At 30.4% G+C, this 14127-nt stretch overlaps 1 protein-coding gene across 5 annotated transcripts in view; it reads left to right on the top strand.

The window, feature by feature from the left end:
• LOC129798689 (RYamide receptor) overlaps nt 1-11953 on the top strand; it is a 156982-nt gene extending 145029 nt beyond the window's left edge. For all 5 annotated transcript variants that reach the window (XM_055841960.1, XM_055841958.1, XM_055841961.1 and 2 more), the window contains 2 exons: nt 11360-11454; nt 11538-11953. In XM_055841960.1, coding sequence (XP_055697935.1) covers nt 11360-11454; nt 11538-11576 — 134 coding nt within the window. In that variant the 3' untranslated portion in view covers nt 11577-11953. The remainder of the gene's footprint in view (nt 1-11359; nt 11455-11537) is intronic.
• The last annotated feature ends 2174 nt before the right edge of the window (nt 11954-14127 follow it).

Genomic DNA, 14127 nt, shown 5'->3' on the forward strand with positions numbered 1-14127 from the left:
GAGAACCTGTTAACTGAAATAAAATTCCTAATAAAGTGCCTAATAAAATTCCTGGTTGATGATTTTTAAATTTTTTAAATTGCTTCTCATCCTTTAGAACTACAGTAGAGCCCCGCTATAGGCCATATTTGGTTCCAGATTTGACACTTGGGTCGCACTATAGTCCATGTCATTTTTTAAAATTATCAACGACTTTTAGTATTGAAATTGCTCGACGACTTCCACTTTTTTCCACAATTATCACAACTATACCCCATAAAGTTTGACAAAAATATTAAAATAATTATGACAACATTGCATGTCGCGTACTAAAAAACATAACCTAACTTAAAATCAGTGTTTTGAAATCAACAGTCAATAAATTGTGGACTATAGAGCGATGGCCTATAGCGGGGCTCTACTCTACATGCATTGTTTTTCTTTGAAATTGCAAGGAATTCAAGATATTTAGTACATGTGTGTACTAAATTTAAAAATAGAAATCTTAGATTTTTTCTATGATTATCGGAAATTGAGAAAAGAGGGAATATTATTTCAAAGTATAATCCCATTTGTTTAAGATTCTATCTCAAGAACGTAAAAATTTAAATGTAAAACATGCTACTATTACACTCATACCACTTATATAACTTTTAAATTCATAACTATTAGAACAGGTGTTTCCTTTTAATTTTATTACAAAAAGCAGTAAAAACTTAGTCAACTAATAGTTGGATGACACATGCAAACTTCCTGTAATATTGATGGTAGGATAATGGATTTAGTACATGAGTGTACTAAAAAAACATTTATTATTTAGTATAATAATCAACTTACAATGTATAAATCGTTTTGAACACATGAAAATTTCACAAAGTTGTAAGATACAGTATGACCCTGATGGAGTCAACCTAAAAAAAATTAAAGACCATTAAAAAGTATTTAAAATTCCCGGATTAATATCAAACTTTTAAACTACTACTTTTGGTAAATAAAAATCTAATACACATTTTAGAGAGTGAATTAGGAAATAGAACAACTATTAACGTAAATATTGCAGAAATTTAAGAATCAAATTTGTTGACTCTATTGGAGTCGTACTGTAATTTCAATCACAAATCTTGAAAACCAAAAAAAGTAAATAAATACTAAAAATATATAATATTTCCTTTCATACATTTGCGGTAAAAATAGCTTTTTTCTAAATGTTCTATAATAGCACACTTATGAAAAGAACCATCCGTATTATAATTAACTGTTACCGTAAGGTCATTTTTAATTTTAGTACACACCTGTACTAAACCATTTCTTAACTAAAAAATGTAATTTTCATACTTTTATAAATTAAAGAAACATTAATTTTGCAATTTTTTATTTTTTTTTTTAAATTCGTAAAAACATATATTTTTTTAGGATGACATGAAGTAGTATGCTATTGTCATTAAGAGCTGCGTACAACATTTTGCTTAAATGATAGATGATAACAGAGCTTTAAACAGGATGATACTTAAAAAATGAAAAACGAAACAAAAGCAAATTATCAATCAAAAGTTAAATTTTTGTCAGTAAAATGTTAAATTGTTGTTATTGAAAAAAAATCTAAATGAATACAAAATAAGTCTAATTTTTATATAAAATGAACTTTAAAACTTTAAAACTTGCATGAAAATTTCATTTGTTTGAAAGATTTCGAATTTGAGCACTGATCAATTTTAGTTCATTACTGATTAAACTTATTTTTTTTTAGTTTTTCGTACTTTTTATTAGTAGATTTTAATACTAAAATTTAGTACAAGGGTGCATTTTCTTATCACAAGAATTAAAAATATTGTACGACATAAAAAAATCCCATAGAAATTAATTAAAAAACGACAAATGGAAATTTTTATCTTTTTTTTAAATTTTTCATTACATTGAAATTGATTGGCAGTACATTGATGTGTTCTAAAACTAAGTATTTCCTTGAATTTTAGTACAAATGCAGACCTAAAAAATGAAGGTTTACTTGTCAAATATGGTTAATTTTATTTTAATTTTTTTGCTTTGAAATATTTCAAATAAAAAAAACCATATCGCAGTCCTGTGCTAAATTAAATTTTCCTACCATGAGTGGGATATTATCGTTCTAAATATGTCTATATACTTGTGTAAGATATTCAATATTTTCAGAATACTAAAGTATGAATGCCTTTGATTTATCTGTTTTGCATACCAAAAATAAGAATATATTTTCTTAAAATTTAGTACAGATGTCAAGACAGATGCAGATACAAAAAAAAGTAATGGTGACATGTAACATTATGATTTATTTTATTTTCTTTATTTTTACTTTCAACTATTGCAAATTAAAAAACACTTGGGAATATAATAATTTAGTACAGTTCTGTGCTAAATTTAATTTTCTAACTATGAATGGATTTTTTTTTCATTTTAAATATGGCTGCAATTTTTGATTGATTTGATCTTAAACAAACTCTATATATTTTCCTGAAGTTTAGTACAGGTGCAGATAAAAAAAGGAATGCTTCCTTGTTTATAAAACATTTCATCAATTTCATTTCTCAATTTTACTTTCTTTTATTTTTTTCTTTCAACTATTTCTAATAAAAGAATCTATAGCACATGATAATTTAGTACAGATCTGTACTAAATTTAATTATGGCACTATGAATCGAATATTTTTGTTTGAAATATGGCTACTCTAAAAAAAATGTTTTGTCAAATTAACAAGACAAGTTTGTAAAAGGGATGTTCTTCCGTACAGAATATGGAAAAATTTTGTCAAACCGGCAGCCAACTGGATCTTGTTAAAAGTTTGTCAAAAGGGTAGTTTTTCATATAAAATGCAAGAAAAAGTTTTGTCAAATTGGTAAATAACATCCTTTTGATAAAATTTCAACAAAATCCATTTGTTCATTTAACAAGACATTTTTTTAGAGTATTTGTTTTGTAAGTTATTCAATATTTTCAGAATACAAAAGGAAGATTGTTTTTGATTTATCTGTTGTGTATGCAAAAAAACCCTTTCAAAATCAGTTAAGCTGGGATTTTTTTTTAAATATCCTTAACATATTCACAGCATACCATAAGCTGTCCAAGCTTACCGGGTGGCTTTGGTGGTTCCTGTGCAATATTCTTTTGTGTGCGACGTGTATTGAGGAACGTTATAAATTTTCATTGAATCCATGTTTAGTGTGTGATAAAGCTCGTAAGCTTCCGTCTTGTTTCGTAAAGCTGAAAGCTCTTGGGAAATGTTAGCAAATTCAATTGTGACCACAATCTGAAGAGTTGTTTATTGCAGCTCTAATTGTAAATCTTGTCAGAGAAAAGGAAGAGGATCCTCAATATTCCATTTAATTTACCCACTAATATATTTGGAGTTAGTTTGTAACACCAAAGTGACAAATAATTAATATCGTATGAAGATTACCCGCTATTAGTAAAATGTATTTGTTCAATTAGTAAACAAATTGAGTTCTATAACCGCAAACTTAAATAATATTTGAAGGTATTTCGCGGTGTTAGGAATTTTGGGTTAAATTCAAAACTGGGACATTTAGCCGCAGAATACAAATTGCCTTTGGACGACTATGCATGATTTTTCTTAGTTGAAGAATTTCAAATTTAATTTATTGTGATACCAGTGAGAGCCAATTATGTAACATTTCTTCGTTTCTTGGTGATGTTTGCTTCATTTAGCAAAGCAAAAAAAAAAAAGGGAATTAAGAGAGACTCTCTAACTTAGTTAAAAGTTCAATATATTCCATGCACATTGTGGAGTTGTACTTGGATGAGGATATACTATTTCCTAGATGAAAATTGCTAGGCACGTTAGTGACAGAGAAGGCAAAATTGGTATGGGTCGGAGGACAAAAGAAATATTTTCTAATATTTCATCGTGTATAAGAACTTAAGCAGAATATGCAATAGTACACGAAGATATAGTCTTCTTTTTTATGTTTTCTTTATTTCCTTTTACTGTAATAAGCAACATTATATGTCACAATGGAGAGTTATTCATGTGGAAGCAAATATTGAATCTGTAAGCATCAAAGAACGGTTGCATGATGTGCAACTTCAATCTTATTTTATTCGAGACATTAATTGGGTAAGAAGAGGTAGTTTCCCAGAAGATGACTGTTGTCTCGTGAACTTTGTGCAAATTTCACTACATAACCCAATTGAAACTTTTTTCACACACTCAATTTTCTTTCAATTAAACTTTTAAAACAATTCGCATAGTTTAAAATATTCATATTTTTTTCTGTTCATGCAGACGACAGAGTTTTAAGAAGCTCTGGTACTTATAAAGTATTCATTTTAACAGATTGAAGTGTATTTTTGGGAGTTATGGAGCTTTTTAATAGTTTATTATCGAGTTTAGTGCGCAACTTTTGTTCTTAGGGAATAGAGTTTATTTACTGTCTCTGATGATGTTAGCTTTTCTAGGTCGTTTGATTCACGTTATATTTGATTAAAGCATCGTGGATTGTATCAACAATTGTTCTAACTCAATAAATAAAACTTAAGCTAATAAAAAATATATGAATATAATCAATAAAAATTAAAAGTTTGTAATATTAAATATGACAAGAATAGAAATGATAGAATCTAAGAAGTTTAGCAAGGATAAATGATTTTGAAAAACTTCTTCTTTGAAGAATATGGAGAAAGTAAAGGCTTAGGGAGATATATTATGGGAATAATATGCTACCTCAAGACTTTAAAAAATCTATATCAATTTATCTACCGGTGAAAATCGATACGTTCTTTGGAGGATATTTTAAGACCTTTTATTAAAATCCAATCTTTACTAAATCGGTTAAGTAGCAAGATCTGTGGAATGGTTTAACATTAAGATTAAAAAATAAAATGGCGACTTTGCCAAACGTAAATTTATAGGGGAGACCGAGGCAGAATTAGTCAAAGGTAGAATTATGCAGTGAGATGTTATAAGGTCTCCTTAGAAAAGATTTTAAACAAACTACTCCTAAAATTTCAAAACCGGACAGCAGTTTGAGGCCTCTATCTCTCATAGTTTCCGAGATAATCGACTTTAAAGATTTTTAGACACTTTTATGCATTTCTCATCAAATTTACCTTATTAAAAACGATAATGTTACATACAGTTTAAGAATTATTAAACAAAATTCGTATAATTCATGTATAAATATCGTTCGAGTTTGCCACAATCCAAATTTTCAATGCACAGAAAAAAATATTTCATAAAATTGTTTGTAAATCTTTGTGAAATCCTATGGCAGACTTACGAAATGCTCGTGAATCGTAGAACCCACAAACAAGTTCGTAAAATTTTGTACTCTTTTCGCAAACATTGTTCGTAAAATGATCATTTTACGAACATTTTTTGTACTTTTACAAACATTTGTTCGTAAATGTTCGTAAAATTTTGTCATTTGTTCGTAAATTTTTGTTTGTCTGGCAAAAATTTACGAACAAATACGAACAAATAACAAAATTTTACGAACATTTTTTTGTGTGTTTACGGACATTTACGAACAAATTATTATTATTATTATTTATTCGCTCTCCAAAGAATATTTACAATGTACAAGCTGTTTGTTTTAAATAAATTAAAAAGATGTTCATTCCTATACAAATGCTTAAAAATAGTGATTTCTATGTCTTTTCCTATCATTGCGTCCACCGCCGTCTTAGCGTTGGTGACCAACCTCCAGAGCCAAACGGTGGAAATCCTTCTTCATAGGTTGTATAAGCCATTGCAGAAAAATCTGCTATCTGAACATCTATGGAAATCTCATGATAAAACCCCATCATTTCAAATGATTGAAGGTTTCACTTTTATTAATTTTTAAATATCTTAAACTGTACATTGAGAACAGTGGAGGTTAGTTTAGAGACCCAGTCTAGGTTCTAAAAGAACACGTTTTGTCTGGGTCTTGTGAAAGATTAAAATTGAAACTTAATTAATTGAAATTCAAATTAAATAAAATAAAATGTTTTTAAAATAAAATGTTTATAAAAGTACAAAAAATGTTCGTCAAAAGATCATTTTACGAACAATGTTTGTGAAAAAAGTACAAAATTTTACGAACTTGTTTGTGGGTTATATGATTCACGAGCTTTTCGTAAGTCCTCCATAGGATTTCCCAAACATTTACAAACAATTTTACAAAATATTTTTTTTCTGTGTGAAGGAATCGCACCTCTATAAGCTGATCTAGGCTTATCACTGACTTTGCTTGATGGTGCGCATGCCACATCTGCTAATATTCGCCTACTAAAAGCAACTATGTTACCTAAGATACAGTAGAGTCGAGCTAATTTGCCAATTTCGGCTCAGAATGACAGCTCATAGTCGCTGAAATTTTCCACGAATTTTTAAATTTTGTCTAATGAATTTCAATTTTGTGAATTGGATAAAATTAATAAAAATCACAATTTTAAATCACATTTCAAATTATATTTCATGTTATTAAATCACTGATCAAATTTGGTTTTTTTACTGGCCAAATTTAATTTTGTACTGACCACATTTTATTTTTTATTGACTAAATTTGATTTTTTACTGATCAAATTTGACTTTTCACCGACCAAATTTTGTTTTTTACTGACCAAATTTGACTTTTAACCGACTAAATTTTATTTTTTTATAGTTTTTTTTAAAGTTTTTTACTCATCATATTTAATTTTTTACTGACCAAATTTGATTTTTTACTGACCAATTTGAATTTTTTACTGCCCAAAAAGATTTTGCTAACCTATAATGGCTTAAGTTCCAGAAAGATGATTTAGAGTTTTAAAGATTTTATTTGAAATGATGGTTATGGCATTTCGAATATCTGTAATGCCTCCGGTACGCTTTTTAGAGCAAGAAGATTACAGTGAAATTATAAACGGATGAATTTAGTAAATTATTATATAAAAATATCAGCTGCACAGTTCTTGAGATTTTTTAGATAGAGCAAGAGATATTAAAGAACCTTTCAAATTTTTTGATACGTTCATGAGACCAAAAATCCTCATTTGTGGCGTTAGAATCCTTTTAAAACTGTCCTTCAGGTGCGTTGAACTTGTAAAGAGTAATCAGTATCTTCTGAATCTTCTCTCAGAAGTGATTAAGATACTCATCATAAAATCCAGAACAGGCTCCTTTATACCATGTCCTGTACAAATTATAGCAAGATGCATTTTATGATATCTCAGGAGGACTGACGGTAGAGCTGAAATTATACACAGATCTAATATACATATTCATAAGGATTCCTCAGGAAATTTTAAACAAATTAAAACAGTCTGAGGTGAAAGTCTCTCAGGATTGTCAGAGAGACACTTAAGAATTATTTTTGGTTCCTTGGGAGTATATTCCTAAAAGCAAATACGCAAAAGTGGCTGGAAAAACCAGAGATTGTTGATTTAGATTTTACATAAATCTCTTCGCGAAAGGAATTCCAGAGGAGAATTGTAAAGAATCTTAAACCAACAACCAATAATTTTTTTCAAATACTTTTGAGGATTCTGTTGGCCTTATTAATATACCAAAGAAGATTAGAGTGGTTTCTGAGTGTCTCTTTTGCAATTTATTTACCAGATGGTAGGGATGTTCTAAACTGATAAAAATTGCCGCTGAATTTTATAAGATTAAAAGGTAAAATTCGAAATTCCGGAAAAAACAATTTGAGAGATCGAACTTTGGTTAAATCTAATACTTATTTTTTTAAGCTTTTCTTTACTTTACTTTACTTCTTAGCTTTTCTTTTACTTAAGGATAGTCCTTATTGATCGGACATAATAAATCGTATAGCTAGAATTCATCTTTAAGTCATAGAATTAGAAAAAATTGTTCCTAATGTGTAGAGACCATAACGTTTCCAAATAATAAATTTTGAGTTTCATTTTTTGATTAAACACTTATTATTTACGAAAGGAAACGATAATCCAAACCAAATTCAAACTAGATTAGTATTAACCGGAATCTTCACAGTTGATTAGGAATTGGTTTTCGGACCTGCGTTCTAGCACTTAAAGCAAAAATGGCTCGGAATGATCTAATCTAGACATTAAAAAGATGGCAATATTTTAGAAAGCGTCGTAAAATAAAAGGTATTGTGTTGAACTACCCCAAAGCGAAATTGGGGGATGTTAGCTAAGATCACAAAGATATCATATGACCGTTTGTTCAACATCCTACATTTTATTTTATGTATGAAGTAGCTTTTCCCACGATGACTGTCGCATTTTTCCACTTTGGACCATGATCGAAGAACCAAAAGTGCAGTAAAATTGGATTTTATCTCATCCTTCCACTAGTAGGGAAATTCTGTAAGAATATAACATTGTCATATGACAATTTTATAAATGTTATCGCAGGAAATTTGGGATTTCGATTCATATTAATGACTCCGAGCTTCATAGAGCTCTTTGCTATCGTCGTTCGACATTTAATGCTGTCTTTGTTACGACTCAGGGGAGTATTTCATAAAAGATGGTTGACCAACTAGTGATTTTATTCAAATGAAGAACTAAAATCCGAAATTATAGTATATTTTCGAAAGAATCTTTTTTGGATGGGATAAAAATGTTGTAAAATTGTTGAAAACGTTACAGGGCAACTGTACCAAATTTTGCCCAACTTGCAATTTCGGCCAATTCTTTTGTTTCTCAAATTCCTACGAATATTTAGTTTTTGTATACTCTGAAGATTATACACTGTAAAAAAAACAAAAAAAATATTGCTTCGACAAACGAAATAATATAAAAAGACTTTCGAAGAATTCCGGCTGGAAAAAGAACCATGAAGATCTATGTCTATATTTTTATTCATTTTAAAATGTATAAACAATAATCTTAGAGAAAGCAAAGACGATAAACTATCTTCAAGGTTCGAAAAAACACTCCGGAAAACATCACAAACAAAATTTGTAATAAAAATATTACTACATTTAATATTTAAAAATTTGGCGCTTGCATGCACCTATGACGAAATTTCGTACAGATACCTTATCGACTTTTATCGGCGTGTGCTTAAAGACCTCTACACATTGGAAAGAATTTTCGTCAAAAAATGCATTTTTGACAGAATCTTGAAGTTTCACCTACAGCATTGTCGACAATTTCCTCTAAAAACGCAATTTTTGACGAAAATTGCCCCAATGTGTAGAGGCCTTAACACTTTAACGACGAGACACTTTTTATGGACTGAAAATCAACAATGAAAATTAAACTGAAAAACATAATCAATGATAAGTCTTACATCGAACTTTCAAAAGTCTAACTGTGTTATCACACTTGCACATTAAAATTTTAATATGATTCACATTAATTGCCACTGGTGAGAGTCCAAATGTGTAATTTGTGTGTTTGAATCATTTTATATTCAAAATTTGATCTATTTGTTGATAAAAAGGTAGACTTGGCCCGCAAAATTTGATATAAATTGATTTATAGCATTAATGCGAAAAATTAATGTGATTTTCTCTTTAATTTTTTAATGTGAAAAATATTTATGCTTTAGGCAAATTTAAAGTTATTTTTGCAGGCCAAGTCCACTTCTTTATCAATAAATAGAAAAACCCCAAATATTATGTGACTCAAAAACACAAATAACATATTTGGACGCTCACAAGCGACAATTAATGTGAATCACATTAAAATTTTAATGTGCAAGTGTGATAATGCCGTAACAGAGTCTCATTCGGTGTATTTTGTGCTTTTATGAACGATAGGGACATAAATAGCCCAAAAATTTAAGTAATTTTTCTGACAATACCAATGAATAATATTTTTCGCTTTAATGAAAAATATTACGTATGAATATTAGTTTTTATTGTCAAAAGGGTTTTGTTTAAACAATATTAGAAGTATAAAAAATAAATAAAATCAATTATGAATTTGAGAATTTGAAAATTCGTCATTTTTGAGCTTAAATATTTACTACATAGCAAAGGCCTAGAGACTTGCAAAAAATATTCTAGATTCTTTCAACCTTCTACTTTACAATTATATACAGACATAGGAAAAAAATAACCTTAGGGAGTCAGAAAATATTATTTTCTTTATGTGACACCGGTGTTCCAATCGTCCTTAAAGGGTTAATAAATAAAATCGAATTTGATCAAAAAAAAATATTTTTCTATTTATCATAGGGCACTCAATGGGTCAAGTGGTATAGCACTCGCTCTATGATGCAAGTGTCCTGGGTTCGAATCCCCTTTAGGTCAGCAGGATTTTTTTTGGTGTTAAAAGTGTTCGAAATGCATCCAGTGAGCTTCACTGCACTTGATTCCACGGGGCATAGGACTAACAACCTCATCCCTGTTTAAGAAAAAATAATAATGCATGGCTAGAAATCCTCTTGTGGGAAGGCCTGGTTCCTTCATGGAATGTTGAGCCAGCATTATTATTATTATTATTATTATTATTATTATATTCTACAGACGTATTGGATGACCTTTTGTAGGGGGCAGTGGGGCACCTTTAAAAGTGGGGAACCTTTGAAATTGGTATTTTTCATCTGTTTTTAAATAAAATTGAGCCTTATCGTGATATAATTTATGTGCAAAACAGATTGAGAAGCTAAATTACATTATGATATGGCTCAGTTCCACTTAAACATAGGAGAAAAATCCTAATTGCAAAGATGACCCACTTTCAAAGGTGCCTCCCCAAGAAGCAATTTTTTCTTAATATAGTCTTGTAGGATTCCTTAAGTAAGACACTATAGAACCAAAAATCTTTTTATTTGCCTATAACGCTCTTGGTTCCATCACTGAGATTATTATAAGTACAGTGGCGCACTCTTAAGAATCTTAAGAGCTTCTATAGGAATTTCAAAAGAAAATTCTCACTTTAAGTCTTTTAAAAGTGTACTAAAAGACTTGTTTAATACTTGGTTCTATAAGGCAGCTATTTTGCTTCTTGGGTCACTTCCCCTATGTGCTCAAGCCGCCTTGCATAGAGCGACTTTTACTGTGTCCAATTTTCCGCACTGTCCGACTTTTAGTGAATTACTCTATTGAATTAAATTATTCAAAAAGATTTTATCAAGGATTCTGATTTAATGAGGAATTTATTCTTAACTTAGTCTCATGATAGTACCAAAAGAGTTAAGAATGGTTACATAAACTCGTAAAAAGAATCTGAATTGTTTTTCGCAGCTTCGATAAATACGATTTTTAAAAGAAAGAAAAATCCGTATAAGCGATACGTCTTTATTGAAAAATTGACCAAACGAACAATTCAATTACAGACATCAAGGTACATAGAAATAGTGAAACCACAAAAAAAATGCGGGTAGAACAATCGTTGATACAAGCGACGATCTATCATTAAGAGATGATTTATTAGAGTTCATTTCTCACCGATGATTGTTTCTTATCTCTCTTGAATTCTGATCCAGGAATCGACGAAACGTCTCAGCTACATCGTGTCAACACATGCACAACATACATCAGTTCACGGAGGAAGGCTGTCGGCAAGACTCCAATATTGCCGGTAAAGATTAAACAACCGCAGGATGAATGGCATTTGAGATGAAAGTGAGATTAACGAATTGCTTTTTGAAATTCACTTTCTAGACACCCTGTTCATGTGCGGAGACAACACTTCTTCGGTGATCCGAGAGAGAACCTGATAATAGCCGAGACACAGCGTGATGCGTCTCAGCTGCTGTAGAGTTTAGAATTTCGAGACAAAATTTTATGAAAAGAAAAAGAAGTGAAAGAAAATCCGCTCGAAATCTGACATATCGACATGTTTAATATATATTATACAGAAAAAAATGTTTAATGTTAATTGGATATGACCGTTGTGCTGTGTGGTTATTATTCCGACAAAACTTCCCTTAGAACTTTTTACATACCATTTGATGATCCAATAAAATCCCTTAGCTTATACTTTGAACATAGAAAAAGGATATAAAACTCAAAAGGTAAAACCGTTGATAGTAGGGCTTTTATAATTTGTAGATGTCCAATAAAAAGCAATTTAAGAAGTTTATGGTCTTATTTCCAATTACTTTACGTACCTTGTCGACTAGGACACTTTCTCCTACTGCAAAAGCTTTTGATGGATCCACAAGTACTATAAACTTAAAAGCATCATCCTTAATTCTTTATTGGATTGATTCAGTTGAACGCTTGAGAATCCTCTTGAACCACTTCTCGTGAATAATAAATTGGTAAAAGGAGGAACTTTGAGATAATTACGGTGTAAGATTGTGAAATTGCTGTACTCCAGGAGCTGTGATATTGGGTTATTCAATTAATCAGTCGATGTCCAAATTTGAATAACTTATTGTTGGATTTGTACAGAGATTGGAGTGTTTTGAAGATTTTCCTTTGCATTTTCCCATATTTCCATTTTCTATTCATTTTCCATATTTGCATGAACATACTTGGTACAATTTCAATGCATATTTCGGGATTTTCCTCAGACTAATACGCAATCCTTTAACAATGTACATAAGAGCGTTGCATTTTTATTCTTCTTTATTCAATGTTCTATATTTAGAAAGCATTATTTTCCTTTCCATTGTAACTCAAAGAGAGGATGCATGTGTTTTAGCAAGAGTAAATAAAAGCTGAATAAAAAGGATTCTGCGTCTGTAACATTCTGTTGAAGAATAATTTTGCAAGAGTATTTGATTTTAGAAAAACCGTCAGAGGAATTTCACATAAAGTTAAAAAATATTCGTATTCAGAGGTTTTTGAATACTTCAACGATGGAATTTTGTGCCATTTGATTTTTTCCATGATTTTTAATGAATCTGACTCATGGCAATTATATTTCGTGAAAAGAACCGTGAGTCAAGTTAATTAACTCTTTTGGAACCGCAGGTAATTTCACCATTTTTTTAATCAAAAATATCTCTTCTCAGGAATCAATCGAGCTTCTGCAAAAAATATCCTAGATATTGACATATTTATAGTTTGTAATCATCTAGAAGTATCGGATTTCAATCGATTCCATATAGTTCAAAAAAAATCCCAGAATATACATATTTTCCTTTGCAAACTCAGAGTCCCAAAAGATACGACAGAGTTAAGGGGTTACGTGGGTCACGAATACAGCATACATTTTTTTCTAGTCCCCGACGAGAGGCCTTCAAAGTTGAAGCCAATTTCTTACTTTCACATACAAATGCGTATGGGAATTTTTCTGCACTCGTGATCGTTATGCTAAATATTTAAAAAGTGAGAAGTTTTCCCGTATTATAAGATACCTTTCCGAATGGAGGGATAAATATACTAAATTTTTGTTTAAATAAATTTTTTCCTCCAGCACTGTGAGCTGAGTCCGAGATCAATTTAGGAATTGGCTTCAAATAGCTCCATATAAAAAGGCCAACTTGCCAGGCGCTTGTTTTTTTTTAAAAATAGTTTTCAACTTACTAAAAAAAAATTCAGTTTAAGGTCTTAGGCATATTTGAACTATATTTTATAAAATTTTCATTTAAAAACTTTGAAAATTCAGCTGTTGAAACTTGATTTTCGGAGACGGTTTTTGAAAAGAAAAACCTTACTTTGCGGTATTCGCGATTACCCAGTGTAAATTCTTTAGAATTCAAAAACTTTCGCCTTAGAAGATTAATTAAACTCGTACTTGGACGAATGAATTTTATTTTATTTTTCACAAATTATTTTACAGGACTAAGCATGATGTAAAGCATGATTAAAATGCTAATTTTAAGTATAAAATTCTCTCAAAGACGCAAATTAATTTTTTTTTCAAAACCCCTTCGTTCAAGCATGAGTTTAACTAATAGGACTAATAGGAAATTTGGTTTTTCGATTTTTAATGAATCAACCTGGGGAATCAGTGGCGCAATAGGCAAGACCGTTAGCTCTTGGGCGGATCGATTCCCCGGCTCTGTGAGTTCGAATCCCGCCCGGTGCAAAGATCTGAAGGTTTAGAAAAAGACATTTTCACTTGATATAACGTAATAAAAAATGCACCGCCTCGCCCAACAACTCCGGGAGCATGGAAGAAGCATTCACCACACTACTACGGGAAGGTGCTCCTGGGCGGTCTACAATGGACTTCGCAGATTCTTCCAACACGAGATATGACATTGTAAAAATGATTACCTTGTAATAAATATCTCGATACGATTAATATAATAATGAATCAACCCTGAGCAATCGTGATTACCGCAAAGTAAGTTTT

This window comes from Phlebotomus papatasi, chromosome 1, assembly GCF_024763615.1.
Source record: "Phlebotomus papatasi isolate M1 chromosome 1, Ppap_2.1, whole genome shotgun sequence".
NCBI lineage: Eukaryota > Metazoa > Arthropoda > Insecta > Diptera > Psychodidae > Phlebotomus > Phlebotomus papatasi.